Source organism: Sander lucioperca, chromosome 12 (assembly GCF_008315115.2).
Source record: "Sander lucioperca isolate FBNREF2018 chromosome 12, SLUC_FBN_1.2, whole genome shotgun sequence".
In the NCBI taxonomy this organism is placed as follows: domain Eukaryota; kingdom Metazoa; phylum Chordata; class Actinopteri; order Perciformes; family Percidae; genus Sander; species Sander lucioperca.
The window spans coordinates 21,840,220-21,857,849 of record NC_050184.1 but is presented as its reverse complement, the minus strand read 5'-3'; the positions used below and the strand labels follow the sequence as shown (position 1 = coordinate 21,857,849).

Below are 17,630 nucleotides of genomic sequence, written 5' to 3'. Positions count from 1 at the left end.
ACAACAAACAACCACTCTGGATTAGATCAGGGAGGCCGTTCCTCCCAATCACGCCTCTCCATGTGTCTCCATCATTGCCCACGTGCGCGTTGAAGTCCCCCAGCAGAACTATGGAGTCCCCTACTGGAGCCCCATACAGGACTCCATTCAAGGTCTCCAAGAAGGCCGAATACTCCGAGCTCTTGTTTGGTGCATACGCACAAACAACAGTCAGAGTTTTCCCCCCCACAACCCGCAGGCGTAGGGAGGCGACCCTCTCGTCCACCGGGGTAAACTCCAACGTAGCGGCGCTCAGCCGGGGGCTTGTGAGTATCCCCACACCCGCCCGGCGCCTCACACCCTGGGCAACTCCGTAGAAGAAAAGAGTCCAACCCCTATCCAGGAGTATGGTTCCAGAACCGAGACTGTGCGTAGAGGTAAGCCCCACCAGATCCAACTGGTAGCACTCCACCTCCCGCACAAGTTCCGGCTCCTTCCCCCACAGAGAGGTGACGTTCCACGTCCCCAGAGCCAGCGTCTGCTGCCCGGGTCTGGTCCGTCAAGGCCCCTGACCTTCACTGCCACCCATGTGGCAGCGCACCCGACCCCAGCGGTTCCTCCCACAGGTGGTGGGCCCATGGGTTGGAGAGAGAGGTGCCACGTAGCTTTTTCGGGCTGTGCCCGGCCGGGCTCCGTGGCAAACCCGGCCACCAGGCGCTCGCTGACGATACGGCTGACCTCCGACCCTAAATGTTATCAGTCATTAGCCTAATAAAATCACAGGAGGAGGGACGGCCTTGCATCCATATACCTGGATTGTATCACCCTTTAATATCTACCCTTGTATTGATTTTTTAAGAGGCTTGCTTTGGTGAAGCAGTTTCTTAGCGGGCGGGGGTCCGTGCACGAAGATAGACGAGTGAGGACGGTGAATTGGAAGCGAGGTGATTATGGATGAATCTACCAGTTGCTTTTAAACTCATATCAGCTCAGGCAAATTGGTATCCAGTAGGTTCTTTGCTCTTGATGCACAGGACTGATGTACAATTATCATACAGGGTTAATGACTGCTTGAACTTTATTTGGGTGCGCTTTTCTTTCTTTTCTCTATTTTTCATACTCACTGGGGGAGATATTTTCGCACTATTTAAAGGTCTGCAATGGACATGGCACTCTATGGGCTACCCTACGGTGCACTCCTTTGTTAGCTGTTGTTGGAACGGTAAGATATAATTTACCTTTTATAATCGTGAAACTTTCGAGAAAGCTTCCAGGTTCCGTTACATGGTCCAGCTGTGCGTTCGGTAACGTTTGTATAAATGTAACACATTATGCTTGGGTTTGCTATTTGCAAATAGCCTATACGACTTAACTATAGGAGTAGAAGGAGGATTGTGGGGTGCGGATGGGGGGGGCGTGGGGGCGGTAAGTGAGCCGTCAATGGGATCCCTTAGGAGTTGTCTTGTCTTATGGGCGGTTATGCCCACCTATTTACTATGTATTGTTCTGTTATGTTCAGTTTATGTTTGTTTGACTTAATGTGCCTTGAGCTTTACACAGGACCCGCCATTGAACTGAACCTAGAATCCAGTCTCTTAAACCAATCAGACACTAGCGCACACAGTGCAGACAGGAGGAGGGGTCCACAGTATGTTAATTTGTACTATCTTATGAATACGTTCAAAGTGGTATCATGGAATATTGCAGGCTGCCACAATGCTGTTAAGAGGAGAAAGATTCTTACCTACTTAAATCAGAAGAAGACAGATGTTGTTTTTATTCAAGAGACCCATCTGAATGAGGAGGAATCACTCATATCATATTGATTAGGAAGAACATAAAGTTCCAGGTACTTAAACAACATGCACATCAGGAAGGTAGATGGGTAATATTGGAGGCTGTATTCGAGGGTCAGAGGTTGACTTTTGCTAATTTATATGCTCCTAACACCTCACAACCACAATTTTTCCATGAAGTTTGTGATGTTATAAGGAGCATAGGAAATTATAACATCATCATTGGTGGGGTCTTTAACCAAGTTAGGGACCTTTACTTAGATAACTCCTCCAGGCCTAGGCAATTTAATGATCCATCTTGCGCCGCTATAGATGTAATGTCAGAGGAACTGGGACTAGTTGGTATATGGAGGCTGATTCATCCTCAAGAAAGAGATTATACATTTTTCTCTCTCCCACATTCTACCTATTCTAGAATAGACTACTTTCTAATTTCTCACTCTCTGGTGGATCAGATTCCTAATGCTACTATTGGAAACATAGTTTTAACTGGCCATGCCCCTGTAGACTTAAGGTGGCGCCTAAATAATTCACTATTAAATAATGAAGATCACTGTGGATATATCAGAGCAGTAATGAAGGATTTCTGGGAATTTAATGAAGGTTGTATTGAGGATGTTGGGATTACCTGGGATGCCTTTAAGGCATATGTAAGGGGGCGACTTATTCAATACAGCTCATTGATAAAACAAGCTGAGAGGGATAAATTATTAAAATTAGAAGAGGATATCAAAGAACTAGAAAGACAACACATGTGTCACCCTCAGCAGGAAACTTGGGCTAAATTAAATACATTAAAGTTTGAGATGAACATCATACAAAAAAAGTTGAATTTGCTTCATTCTGCACGAATCAAAAATATTATGAGCAAGGTGAGAGAGCAGGTAAAGATTTAGGGCATCGGGTGAAACAGATGCAAACTTCTAACATTATTCCCTCGGTGTTTGATAAAAATGACAAATTAATAACATAAAAAAGAGATAGATGAGGTATTCAAAACATGTTATCAAGAGCTGTATACATCCCAGGGGAATGTGGAGGAATCAAAACTGACAGCATTCTTCTCTTCTATTTCAATTCCTACGTTAACCGAGGATCCAAAAAATTCTTAGAAGGGGAGGTGACATTAGTGGAAGTCAAACAGGCCATTCATAGTCTGAGGTTCCTAGGCAAAGAGTTCCTATTCAATTTGTGACGGTTTGCCCCGCCCCATATGATTAAGTCACGCCCCCTTTAATGACTAACGATCCGTTTCTTGTACACTCTTGTATGAGGTATCATTGAACTGAGCAGAGAGTTCCATTTTCATTGGTCATGCAAGGAGGTGTGAGGGCCCGTCCAACGCTGCTTGCAGCTCTAATTTAGTTTGTGTTCCAGTAACTACTCACACTACTGGGTTTACCAGTTAGTCACATCTATTCAGTCCCGGCGTTATGGGCGGGCTTTAGGGGGCTGGGTCCGCCCTGATTAACTGATGATTGACGAGCCTGTCACCAATCCCACAACAATGTTGTCCATGATTTAGGCTTCTTCTTACACGTTTAAGCCAGGAATCCAGTTTAGCCTTCTCAGCATTCACACACATTTTACTGCAGGAAATGCATGTTGTAGTTTTGTGAAGCTGACTCTACGAGCAACGCACAATAATTCCACTTAATGTACCTGTACGGTAGACTGGGTAAACCAGCCGGATCTGCCGGGGGTTTGATTCCTCCCTGCAACTCAGGCTGGAAACCTGTACGTTTATCTATCCTGCTTCCATTACAAATCTGCAGGGACCAATCACAAACTGGCTTATCCACCTGGCGCGCTATTGGTGGGTTTAACACGATGACGATAGAGAAGTGACCAAGCAGCTTCTTGTTTACATTCAACATGGCGGCCACCGAAGCGCAGCAACCGGTTGATCTGATTGGTTGAAGGACTATCCAATTGCATACAGAGTCATTTGAACTATGCCTGTTGATCACAACTCTTGTGCAGAGAAAATACAGAGCAGACTCCCCAGACTAATGTTCAATCTTAAAAGATTGAGCTTGGTCTGATGATAGCCAGACTACCTGTACGGCCCTGTACCGGTGCAAATGGAAACACACATCTATTCTATTATATCATAAAACCTAAGTCATGTAAAGAAACAGAGAGAAGGTTCTGTTGGTGTAACTAGAACATATAATTGTGTATTATCTGCATAACAGTGATACGAAATGTCTTTAAAAAGTTGTTGATATTAAATGTGTGTGTGTCCCTACAGGGCTGAGTGCTGTCTCATCAGCTGCTGGACGTCAGTACTATTTTGTTTATGACAGGAAGAACTTTACTGAAGCCCAAAGATACTGCAGAGAGAAAGACGGAGACCTGGCCACTGTAGACAACATGGAGGTTATGAAGATCCTGAACAACACGGCAAATTTAGACAACATGTTCTACTCCAACAACAGCTACGTGAGTTCACTTTTCTCTCTTTCATCTCAACGTCTTTCTGACAGGAGGTTTGAAACCCTCCATAGGAACTAATAACTAAATGTAGAGCAGGAAAAAGTAGAATATTTATCTTTGAAATGTAGTAGAAGTCTAAAGTGTTTGAGTTTAACCTTCAGCAGACAGTAGCTGAGTTTCCATTCACACATTTTTATGTGAATTAAGTGATATTGAATGAAAAATTCAAAAACAGTAAAATTTGATTAAATTTCATGAATAGCAACTCAAAGTCTAAACGTTTGGTTTAAAGTTAATTGGTAAACGACGTATGCTATAAACGCTGATGGAAACGTAATTTGCTGAATAAATAATGAATTACGATTACGTTTTAGGCCATTTTATGGTTAAACAGACGCACCTGTACAGGTCAGAAGTGGTGAAGACTGCGCGCCCAATGGGCACTACCAGGAGTAACGTTACCGACCCAAATGTTCCTTATCATGCAACGACGGTCTACTACAGCCTGTAGTATGATTGATGGCCAGCCTCAAATTAACTTCACATAAACATTTGAATATATTTGTACTCAGAACGAAGGCTGTGGATGTTGGTCACCATCACTTGAACATAACAAACACATGTCTTGAAGTCGTTATTTTATTTATTAATTTATTATTGTACCTTCTTTAACCAGATAAGTCAATCGATAATTAATTCTTATTTACATGACGACCTGGTCAAGAGGCAGCGATAGAAGCAAGTTGATACAAGACATTAAAACATAGAAACAACTAATGCAGTAAAACAAAACTAAAACATCACAAAACAGTATTTACAAAAACAGAGATCTATGTTCTGGAGAAGCTAATTGAAAATCAGTTTGAGTGATCAGAAACTATCTCTGGTAATGAGTTATTAAAGGAGGGTAACAGAATGAAGGAGTCCTAAAGGATCAGACTGATAGTATCAAGACTGGAGATGGAAAGATTAGGTAAACATCTGGTCTTCAACAAACAGCTAGAGCAGAGTCTAATTCTTTATATCACAATCAGAGAGCCTGGATAGGACTGTCTGGTGGCAGCTGGAGGTGGTCACTGTCAGACACAAGTTTCTACAAACCCGGGGAGACGGAGTTCAGACAATGGTACCCTGGACGACCAAACGCTGGATACAGTAGAAAAGTCTGCACAGTGATGCGTCATTCTGATGGACTCTGGTTTGACGACTACAGTTGTGACGACTACAGCAGTTATCCAGTCTGTGCAGATGTCAGAGGTGAGAATATTAACTAGTGAAGTTTCCCTTCTCTGCTTCTCTTTGCCTCTTTGTTTTCATTATTCAGGCCTCTGTAGTATCAGTCAGTCACTCTGACAAAAAGCAGCTTTCACACAGGTTAGTACCATTCAAAGAGCTTTACAGCTGACTGAGCAGCAGATAATAAGACGGCAGGAATGAGAGCAGTACAACAGCTCAGTGGTTCATCAGCATCACCACCAGAGGAAGACATATCATATCATATTATATTATAGAGATTGGACTCGTGCATGTTCACGTGCACACATCTTACAATATAAACAGATCATGTGTGTTTAATAACCCTGAGAAAATATTCATACAGTATGTTGAGAAACATTAAGCCCAAACTCTATTGTTTTGTAGATTTAAGGACATTTCTTATTAATGTGGAGAATGTTGGTAAATAAAGTTATTCATTAGTTTATTGATGTGGTTCTTTATATATCAGTGGATTTATTGTAGATATTATAAAGACATGAATCACAGATGTGGATGGATGGGAGGTTGTATGTTATGCTGCCTCTACACTTCTCTCTGCTCCATTTTCAGGATCAAATGTGACTTTTGTCTTCATCAACACCATTATGACAAGGACTGCATCCCAGAGCTACTGCAGAGCTCACCACACAGACCTGGCCAGTGTGAGAAACATGACAGAGAACCAGAAGATACAGGAGCTGATAACTGGAGGAAACCTTGCCTGGTCCTGTATCGGCCTTTTCAGAGACTCCTGGAAGTGGTCAGATGGAAGTAACTCCTCATTCAGCTTCTGGAAGAACGGGCAACCTGATAACAACAACGAGACTTGTGTGGCTGCAGACTTCAGCCAATCAGGAGCCTGGGAGGACTGGCCCTGTGACATGGAGAGAGCGTTCATTTGCTACGGTCCAGGTGAGTGCTAACCCGGGATTCAGACAGCTTTTACATTAAGATTCAGGTTTACTTTAGCATCACATGAGAATAACACAAAAACAAGAGAATACATCAAGTTGTGGAGAGTAAATGTGAACATCATGATGTGGATCATTTCCATGGAATAGTTAGTAAAGTTAGCATGCAGTGGTGATCAGCTGCAGATGATAAGTTAGTGCTAAATCTATTGTTTAGACTGATGATGAGGAATGAACAGGATGCTGATTATTATCCAGACAGAAATGTTTGAACTCATAAAGTTTGTTTGATTTTTACAAAGTGGTGTCAAAGAAAGTGATGAAAGTGAAGTTTGAGAACAAGGAGAATCTGGATCTGAATGACCCTGCTGTGATGGAGGCCATGTTGAAGCAGGTAAATCATGTTTTATACTTTTATGCTAAAACAGAACAACCAAATGACTCTTAAAAGCAAATTAAAATAAAATAAACTTTATTGACCCTCAGAGAGGAAATTCACATTCCAGCAGTTAAGAAACCGTGTGAGGAGGAAACAGATAGAGATATTTAAAATAATAAATACAGCTAAATAAGAACATTTAAAAGCTATATATACACGTTATCCAAATTACAATACTTGGCCGCATACATGACATGAGTTTTGCGCATATTGTTGAAAACTCTACTTACTGTAAGTATAGTAGCAAAGTAATTGTACTTGATTTTCTGAATCACCACTCAGCAGAAACTTCTATCTGACACCAGTGCATTGCGAGCCTGGTGGCCACCGGGCCTCAGTCTCTTGGGAATCATTTTTAATGTATGAATGTTTATCTGATGAGCAGGTGGCACCGTGTACGGCAGCCTCGGCCACCAGTGTATGAATGTCTGTGAATGGTTCCTGTACTCTGTTAAAGCACTTTGAGTAGTCTTAACGACTAGAAAAGTACTAGATAAATACAGTCCATCTCCATTTTTACTCACTGTGAGCTCATTTTTTACTCTATCTGCAAGTCTTGCGTCTCAAACTAACATCACAACCATGGCCAGAAGGAGGAATAGCTCCTAAATGTCTTTTGAGCTGTATAACAAAGTTATTATGGTATGATAAAACTTCAAAAAGAGAAAAAGTTAGATTTATTTGATAATTATTTTTTTTAAAATAGAAAAACAGTTGAATCAAGTAATTCAACATTTCCCTAAGGGCACACATGTATATACAATACAGGGAAAAAAGAATTTGGGCTCTACGTCATTCAGACAAAGAATTATTTACATTTGTACAAACTTAACACCAGTGGTGGAATGTAACTAAGTACATGCACTCCAGTACTGTACTTCAGTCCAGATGTTGAGGTACTTGTACTTTACTTGAGTCTTTTCTTTTCATGCCACTTTCTACTTTTACTCCGCTACATTTCAGAGAGAAATATTGTACTTTTTACTTCACTACATTCATCTGTTACAGCTTTAGTTACTAGTTACTTTAGTTACTCCACTACATTCATCTGTTACAGCTTTAGTTACTAGTTACTTTAGTTACTCCACTACATTCATCTGTTACAGCTTTAGTTACTAGTTACTTTAGTTACTCCGCTACATTCATCTGTTACAGCTTTAGTTACTAGTTACTTTAGTTACTCCACTACATTCATCTGTTACAGCTTTAGTTACTAGTTACTTTAGTTACTCCACTACATTCATCTGTTATAGCTTTAGTTACTAGTTTTGCATTGAGTACTTTTACTTTTAATACTTAAAGTACATTTTCCTGATGATATTTACATACCTTTAAGTAACATTTTCAAAGCAGGACTTTTACTGTAACAGAGTATTTTTACAGTGTGGTATTAGTATTAGTTTTTACTGCAGTAAAGGATCTCGGTCCATCAGCCTAATCTACAAGGCCCCAGACCCCCACTGACATTTAATTATTGAATCTACTGTAATCCTACATCCTGTCCTCTGAACAAACTATATATCCTGAACTTTGCACATCTTGCATCATCACTTTTGCATTTGTTTGTTTATTTAATATACATTTTTAAATACCTTTATATGTATGCACCTATGTCTACATCCATGATGTTCCACTTCCAGTCGCACGACTAAAACTACTTTTGAACGTCCACATGTTCCACCAAAACAAGTTCCTTCCTGAGACTATTTAGCAGAGGCACCGTGGCTCCGTCCGGAGCTTAGCCCCGCCCGCGATGATTGTGATTGGTTTAAAGAAATACCAATAAACCAGAGCACGTTGTTCTCCCACCCAGGAATGCTGTGTGGACTAGTCAGACCCTCCTCCACAGAGCTGTGGAGGAGGGTCTGGCAAAGCGAGACTAGTATACACCAAACCAAAGCAAATTCCTTGTAAATGCTACTTACATACCTGGCAATAGATCCTTTCTGATTTGGATTCTGACCCTATGGAATCTGTGTTTAGCTTTTTTAAGTTCTCAATTTCTCGATTCTGTCCATGATTCTGTAATCACAGAAACTACAGGGCCCAACCTTAATGCTGCCATCAGTCTAGGACTGGCCCGACCCGGGCCCTCGGCAAGAAAGACACTTGCCACCAGTAAATATAGTAAATATAGAGAGCTTCCAGATGAGTACAATCTAACTACCAGTGCAGAATGTGATGTGTCTCTCTGTGAGTGATGATGTGGAGGAGTTTTGTGTCTCAGCTCAAACAGAAGCTGAGGGACCAGGGGCTGGACGACAACATCAAACTGAGCTGGAGGAAGCAGGCCGATGGAAAAGTCTTCCACAAGGAAGACAAGAAGACAAACAAGAGGAGGAGGAAGAGGGATGAGCTGTAATGTTGAGTTGCTGCATCTGTTTTCATCAGAGAAACAGCAGGTGGCGCTAATCTGGATTGTTGCCCAAAAATAACTTAATATATTTGGGCTTTAGACTGTTGTTAGAATAAAACAAGACTTTAGTATTTATCTGATTTATCATCTGTGGGGAAATATAACCGACATATTTTACTGATTTCTGATATTTGATGTTGATGTTTTTCAGGTTGTGGTGGAGATGTTTTAACATTAACATTATTTCATTTGTTTAAAATATAAATTATCTTTAGTGTTGAACGTTTAAAATCTGTTTTCATCAGACTAACTATCTTTCTTCATGTGAGAGTAATATTATAAAGTAATTATATGTATGATTGTTGTTCTGTCACCTTATTAGAGATGCAAACTTTAAACATTTACCTAAAGTTAGTCATGAGACTTGTTATGTGTCTGTAACATCTTCTAAACTAAAATACTAAATATTTACAGCTTCCAGCTTCTTCAATATCAAGATTTGAGGATTTTTATTCGTCACATTTGGTCATAAACTTCATATATTTTAGTAAGAAATAAAAGAGCTTTTTAAGAGTGAATTTGAATACAAATTGTTTTGTTCTTATAAATTTAATAAAGTTGTGAAAATGATGAACTAACAAAAAGAGTTTCAATCTTTTCTTTAACTATTTAAAACATGAGTTGGTGGTTAACAGCATGACTCAGCATTTTCTGTTTCTATTAGTTGAGTTCTTGCATTGAACAAGAAGAGACAGAAACATTCTTTAATTCAGAGAAACATAAAGGGTCAAACACATGATGACTTAGTCTCTTACCTGTATTCTGTTATCAGGTGTGTCTCTAGGATGTGTGATGGTGGTATTCCTGTCTCTTACCTGTATTCTGTTATCAGGTGTGTCTCTAGGATGTGTGATGGTGGTATTCCTGTCTCTTACCTGTATTCTGTTATCAGGTGTGTCTCTAGGATGTGTGATGGTGGTATTCCTGTCTCTTACCTGTATTCTGTTATCAGGTGTGTCTCTAGGATGTTAGCACAGATCTTGCCAGCAGAGGGCTCTCTCCCTCTCTGCATTATACCGGGGCAGTGATTCCCAACCAGGGGAAGATAGGGACAGATTGTAGAGCAGCTCAACTCATTAACAGTTGTTCTCAGTCGCTTTGGTACATTTCTCGAGTCACTTGTGCTCAAGATAAAAGCAAGTTATCATTGTTTTGGTCATATTTCAATAGCTTTTGTACATGTACATGTAAATCCCGTCTTTCACTACTTTCAAAGTGGTTTGTTATTATTGTTTGACCACCACGGAGGAGCAGCAGAGAGCGTGCCTGTGTGGACCAGGAACATGGCGTGCACTCTAAAATAGTTGACAGAAGGATAGAAAGTTCCAGTGAGCAGGTATCTCGGTCTGCAGCACAACGCCAGCAGCAGCAGCAGAAGACTTTAATGTTGTGGATGAAAAGAAAGAAAAGAAAGGAGACCTGAGTTGGTTGATTCAGTAAATGAGCTCATAATCATATTTTCTGTCTACACCTGTTGATGTCAGGCTAACGCTGACTGAGCTGACGGTAACATCCACTGTTGCTAGGTAACTTCAGAGCGTCAGCTGAATATTTAATGGAGAACATTGTGTGTGTTATGAAAACGAGTTGACTTTAAACCGCAGCGTTTTCTGTCAGCAATGTCTGATAAACAGACTCTCTGGCTGCTAGTTTAATGTTCCACTCAATATGATCATAACTCAGCTGTTTTCATATCAGAGGACAGATGATGTGGAGCTGCTTCCAAACAGAAGAGGAGACAGAGAAACGTTACAGGTAGGTTATTATGGGCTGGATGAAGGGCCAGCTGATTGGTTCATGAGAAAAGGGAAGACGTCTACATGAGAAGTAGTGAATACAGTTTAAATATCGTGGTAAAGTTGGTGCCCTACACATGACACAAACTTCTTTTCTCCAAACACCCACCTTTTGATTTTAGAGATTTTTTATCATGTTAATAAATATATAATATAGCTTGATTCAAAATATAAAAAATACAATTCCTTTACGCAGCCACATGGATCTTAGACCTTTAAATAATAAACAAACTATGATTAACAGAAAGATATCCTTCATATGGCACAAGGCCTCTTTTGACACAGAAACCACTCATTGTTACATACATTTAGTTGACTGAATAAATCAAAATGATTTATATTTCTGAGTCTGTTAAACAAAGAGGCAGCTTGTTGTCAGAATATGTTCATTTTAATACCATTAAATCTCAAGTAACAGTGGGAAGTAGGTAAGTAGCAGTGGTTAACCAAACTGCTGAATAGGTCTTGTGTCAGAGGCAAATTGTCCTTGTGCTTTCTTGCTATTTTATTAAAAAACTTAGATATAGTAATTGATTCCTCTTAAATACTTTAGTTCACAGCAATACAGCTGTTTTGAAATAACTAAAATGATTTTTAATGATCCCCCTCATTCATCTTAATTTGGTTGTATACTTGTCTTTATTAAACCAGAACATTATTATGTATATATATGTTACGTATGCAGTAAGGTCTGAATGTAGGACTTTAACTTGTAGTGGAATATTTTCACAGTGTGTGTTAGTACTTTTACTGCAGTATGTAGAGCCCAAGTTTCCCACCGAGCCGTCTCACTGTAACTGTACTTTAAAATACATTAAACAATGATTCCCAGAGACTTGTAATACACTGGGGGAACCCTGAATGCTAATGGTCTAGTTAACACTGCAACCTTCATTATTCTGTCTTTTTAAGTGATAGAAGTGGGCAGGCTTGTCATTATAGAAATAGATCACAGGATTGGGCTGTTTTTACAACTTCAGTGTGGAAGATTGATTGGATAGTACTTGTATAACATCTAGCCAATCAGATGGTGTTGTGGGCGGAGCATTAAGTGAGACTCAGGTGTGAGAGAAACGGAGGGAGAGACACAGAGCTGTAGCACTTTTTAATTAATTAATCAGTTATTGGTCAAATAAAACACAGATACAGATAATTTGCAAATTAACAATTATCTCCCTGATAATTGGCCAGGCCGATAACGAGTTGACCCCTAACGTAGATGTTGATGCTGCTTGCAGCAGTTCCTCTCAGGAGTTTGTTACAACATTCAAATCATTCTGTGTTTGCATAGAAAGTCAAAGCAGCGTTGGAGGAGGTATTCAGATCCTTCTCTGGAAATGAACTAGTGGCTAAATGTGGCACAATACAGCTCTGCTCTCTGTAGGACATGGATGTTTTTATACATGGACATTAAGTGGAATAAGTACCAATACCACACTGTCTAACTACAATAATACAAGAGAAAGTCCTGCATTGAAAATGTTACTTTAATAAAAGTATTCAATAAGTACTTAACAAAATAAAATAAGATCGACTTTATTGATCCAAAGGAGATTAGCAGTGTTGTATAAAGTACTAGAAAGCAATACTTGAGTAAAAGTACAAGTATCGTACTAGAAAAAGACTTTGGTAGAAGTGAAAGTTACCTTTTAGAATATTACTTAAGTAAAAGTCTTAAAGTATCTGATATATACTGTACTTAAGTATCAAAAGTAATTTTCTGATATTTAATGTACTTAAGTATTTGAAGTAAAAGTACTGAACTCTATTGTGGCTTTCTTATAGTAAAGCATAAAGCATATTCAGGGTTCCCAGATCTTCTTATCATCCGGTAGGAAGAATCTTTCATTCCAATGTACAGAAACTTTTCTTGTAAATACGGCCACGGGTGTATGACGTTATCTTCACCACTACCCTGTTCACCGAGGTCACCACTATCGTCGGGGTGGTCGTCTACGGTAACGGGAGGTCCTCCAGTAGGTGCTCCTGCTTCCATGGCGGTTCCAGTTGTGCGTCCTCCTCCTCCTCCTTTAGCAACAAACAAGCGCTGAAATAGAGCGTGCGGCGTGCGGCGTGCGGCGTGCGGAGCGTGCGGAGCGTGCGTAATGCAATCTAGGAGCAGTGATTCGCCAAACCTCCCTTATTGCAGTCGCACACATTTCTTCTAATTTTATTTTTTTAGTAATGAGTAATGAAGATGCTTAGTGGAAATATAACGGAGTAAAAGTATACATTTTATCTAGGAAATGTATTGGAGTAAAAGTGAAAGTTGACATAAATTTAAATAGCGAAGTAAAGTACAGATACGTGAAATTTCTACTTAAGTACAGTAACGAAGTATTTGTACTCCGTTACATTACAACACTGGAGATTAGTCTTGGACACATCCAGTATCCGCTGTTAGGAAATACAACACAACATAGAGCAGACACACAAACAAACATACACTTGAACTACCCCCATCTAAAATGAATAGAAAGGCCTGTGTTTTCACCGCCCGTCTGACGGCCGACGCAGTCAGTTTGAACGCAGCTCTGGCTGGTTTGCCATCTAGGACTTTGATGGACAGGGGGACAGAGGAGTTGGTAAAGTAGTCAAGTCTTCACCGGGAGACTCTGAAGGGAGAAGCTGGTCCTCAGGGTGCAGGACATGGGGGGGGGGGCTCTGAAATGATCTTCTGGGCCTGAGGAGAGTTTTGCTAAAGACAGCTGGAGAGTGGGATGCTGTCTGACTCTTTGTGTTCAGGTCTTTTCAGATGTAACAGTGAATGAAAACTAGCTGACTGTGGTATCATTAATTCCTAATCACAGGTGGATCTATAACAGTGTTAATCTTAGTCTTTGCTAACCACAGACTGTTATTGTTATTAGGTGTTGAACATACGTCCACAGCAGGACAAATCCCTTTAACCTCTCAGAACACGGGAGATTCTACCGCTGCCTCCATCGCTGAGTTACAACCAAAGTCACACAATGACCAACTTTGACTTCCAGATCTGACCGAACGTGGAGCCCACACAGAAAAATTAATGAAACTGATCCATCTATCGATTAATATTTGTATCTGTGTGTGTGTGTGTGTGTGTGTGTGTGTGTGTGTGTGTGTGTGGTGTGTGTGTGTGTGTGTCTGTCTCTGTGTGTGTGTGTGTGTGTGTGTGTGTGTGTGTGTGTGTGTGTGTGTGTGTGGTGTGTGTGTGTGTGTGTCTGTCTCTGTGTGTGTGTGTGTGTGTGTGTGTGTGTGTCTGTGTGTGTGTGTGTGTGTGTGTGTGTGTATGTGTCTCTGTGTGTGTGTGTGTGTGTGTGTCTGTGTGTGTGTGTGTGTGTGTGTGTGTGTGTGTCTGTCTCTGTGTGTGTGTGTGTGTGTGTGTGTGTGTGTGTGTGTGTGTGTGTGTGTGTGTGTGTGTGTGTGTGTGTGTGTGTGTGTGTGTCTGTCTCTGTGTGTGTGTGTGTGTGTGTGTGTGTGTGTGTGTGTGTGTGTCTGTGTGTGTGTGTGTGTGTGTGTGTATGTGTCTCTGTGTGTGTGTGTGTGTGTGTGTGTGTGTGTGTGTCTGTGTGTGTGTGTGTGTGTGTGTGTGTGTGTGTGTGTGTGTGTGTCTCTGTGTGTGTGTGTGTGTGTGTGTGTGTGTGTGTGTGTGTGTGTGTGTGTGGTGTGTGTGTGTGTCTGTCTCTGTGTGTGTGTGTGTGTGTGTGTGTGTGTGTGTGTGTCTGTGTGTGTGTGTGTGTGTGTGTGTGTGTGTGTGTGTGGTGTGTGTGTGTGTGTCTGTCTCTGTGTGTGTGTGTGTGTGTGTGTGTGTGTGTGTGTGTGTCTGTGTGTGTGTGTGTGTGTGTGTGTGTGTGTGTGTGTGTGTGTGTCTGTGTGTGTGTGTGTGTGTGTGTGTGTGTGTGTGTGTGTGTGTGTGTGTGTGTGTGTGTCTCTGTGTGTGTGTGTGTGTGTGTGTGTGTGTGTGTGTGTCTGTGTGTGTGTGTGTGTGTGTGTGTGTGTGTGTGTGTGGTGTGTGTGTGTGTGTGTGTGTGTGTGTGTGTGTGTGTGTGTGTGTGTGTGTCTCTGTGTGTGTGTACTCATCCCAATCCACCAGGAATGACTCAAACACAGTTGTTCTTTCTCTGAGAAACAGAAACTCTTCCCTCTTTAATGCATGGATGGGAAGTAGAAGCCAAAAATCATAAACGTTGCACACTCTTCAAATGACATAAATCTTACCCGGGTAAGTAGAAAAATAAAAAATGTAAACTAAACTCACAGCTGTGATTTAAAGGTCAGAATCCCCCCCGTTCAGTCCACTGTGGAAGTGGAGAGAGTTTGTCCTACAGCTGTCCCAGTTGGTGGGGGGGGTGTATGTAAGGAAGTGTGGAAGTCTCTAGTTCTCCTCTGGGCTGTGGCTCGCCATCAGCGTCTCGATTCAGGCTCCAACCAGGGTTCAACATTAACTTTTTGGTCCACCAGCCGACTGGCTAGTGAATGTTCACATTTGACAAGCCACTCTATAGATGACCATTGCTTTTTTTCAAATCTACCAGCCACTTGCATACTTTCCCAGCATTTGGCTGGTAGATGGTGCTGATTCTGAACCCTGGCTCCAACATCCAGGTAGATCAAAGGCTCAAAGGGTCCAGCAACAAACCTGAGCTACGGTGAGTAAGGTCAGAACATTCCTTTAGCTTCCAATCATCAACTAGAATATAATTCATGTTAAATCATCATAGCATTAAACTCAACAATCATTGTAATATGACATCACAATATCAGAAACAAACATTCTCAAAATATTCTTAGAGATAATTATTGAAAAACCTCTTCAATATAATATCAAAATATCGCTTCCACATAATAATTAGAACACCAAATAACATAGATGCTAGTAAGCAGACAGACTTTGTGTACCGTCTGCCATGTGAAGGCATGTTCAGACACATCTCAAATAAAATGTAACACTCAAAGATAATTCAAATATTAATGTGCTCAAAATGCACAGATCAAAGTGCTAAATCAACACATCCCACAGTAAGTGTGTAACTATTATGCAAACAAACATATTACACAGCACTGGATTAAGTTTGCAGCTTTAAAATATCAAGCTAATGGTTTTAGCGTTAGTGAATGGCGTTTGCCATTGTGCTAGTTAGCATCTCAGCTAGTGCTCCACGTGCGCTAGCGTTAGCGGCTAGCATTAGCGGCTAGCGCTTAGCATGGTAAAAACGATCGCTCACCGATGCGGTTTCTTTGTGAGGGAGACGTCAGGTCTCTCTGACTGCACTCTCACAGGTCCAGGGCTCCACAGGGGATTATTTTTAAGAGTTTTTAATCAGTTTTAACAACTTTTATTGTAATGTCTTCACGAGGTAGGTATCGTTCTCGACGCAGGGTTTGCTCCATTGACATATATATAATGGACCAGCAGGTCCCGTGTCTCTGGACGGAGACCAGTGAAGTCTCTTTCCCGGTGATGGCTGAGCGTTACTGAGCAGCCTCCAACTGAGCTTGAAGACGTAGATGTGACGTGAGCAACCTGTCTGAAAGTTGTAAGTCTTCTGGTAGCTGTGCCAAGAGAAATCTCAATCATTCCCAATCTAGCAGAGACGGAGAGCGTAGGTATATGTAAGGAGATAACATAGACACAGGCTAATTATTGATCACTAAAATGATAGTTAACATTAGTAATTAAACTTAAACAGCTAATGGAAGTCCAAACTGCCTGAGAGCTTCTCCTGTACTATACGGTAATTCCTCTACTATGAGACAGTAAGTCTCGTGGTTATGACCCAATCGTTAGCCTATTTTTATAAAAACGTCTGCTACGGAGCCATAACGTGAGCTACAAGGTAATGGAGCCTTTTATACATTGTCGTGTTTCTTTAGAAATAAACAATGGACAAATAGAGTCTTTAACCCTTGTGTTGTCCTCAGGTCAAATTTGACCCATTTAAAAAAAGAAAAGAAAAAAAATCTTCATCAGAAAAGTGGGTTTCTTTCAACCAAATTTTCAGAAAAATAACACGGATTGTTCCACAAAACGCTCTTCACAAGTAAAATAAATGATCAGCCCACTATACAAAAATTTAATTTGGACGGGTTATTCAATTTTATAGCATTCAAAAAAAAAGATTTATGAAAGAACGTTGAAAAAAGTGACAAAAATGTCCGCAAAAGCTTCCAAAACGTGTGTGTGTGTGTGTGTGGGGGGGGGGACAAAAACGTCCAAAGGCGCAGAAAAAAAATGATAAAAACATCGGGGGGGGGGAAGCAACAAAAGTTTTGAAAAAGACGCCCACAAGGTTAAACAAAGTTTAAATGTTGACCCAGAAAAACAAAAAGTTGCACGGTCAACGAGAAGACAACACAAGGGTTAAACTCTTCAGATGTAAAGTTATTCTCTGTCAAAGTGACGTCAAAATGAATGGCAGTCAATGGGATGCTAACGGAGCTGATGGCTTGGTAGCATCAAAATGAATGGCAGTCAATGGGATGCTAACGGAGCTGATGGCTTGGTAGCATCAGAATGAATGGCAGTCAATGGGATGCTAACGGAGCTGATGGCTTGGTAGCATCAACATGTCTCCATAGGAGCTACGTGGTCCGAGGAGAAGCTGACCCTCTTGG

At 40.9% G+C, this 17,630-nt stretch overlaps 1 protein-coding gene across 1 annotated transcript; it reads left to right on the top strand.

The window, feature by feature from the left end:
• The first annotated feature begins 5,971 nt into the window (after positions 1 to 5,971).
• LOC116059187 (C-type lectin lectoxin-Thr1-like) lies at positions 5,972 to 9,211 on the top strand. Its single transcript, XM_031312142.1, has 3 exons — positions 5,972 to 6,383; positions 6,685 to 6,776; positions 9,049 to 9,211. Exons 1-3 carry the CDS (start codon positions 6,077 to 6,079, stop codon positions 9,181 to 9,183), a joined length of 534 nt encoding a protein of 177 aa, XP_031168002.1. The 5' UTR covers positions 5,972 to 6,076; the 3' UTR covers positions 9,184 to 9,211.
• The last annotated feature ends 8,419 nt before the right edge of the window (positions 9,212 to 17,630 follow it).

Excerpts from the sequence above, each read along its gene's own strand:
- LOC116059187 (XM_031312142.1), top strand. The coding sequence starts at position 6,077 with ATGACAAGGACTGCATCCCAGAGCTACTGCAGAGCTCACCACACAGAC. Across the intron at positions 6,384-6,684 it reads GTTCATTTGCTACGGTCCAG|TGGTGTCAAAGAAAGTGATG; the intron begins GTGAGTGCTAAC and ends ATTTTTACAAAG. Across the intron at positions 6,777-9,048 it reads TGGAGGCCATGTTGAAGCAG|CTCAAACAGAAGCTGAGGGA; the intron begins GTAAATCATGTT and ends TTTGTGTCTCAG.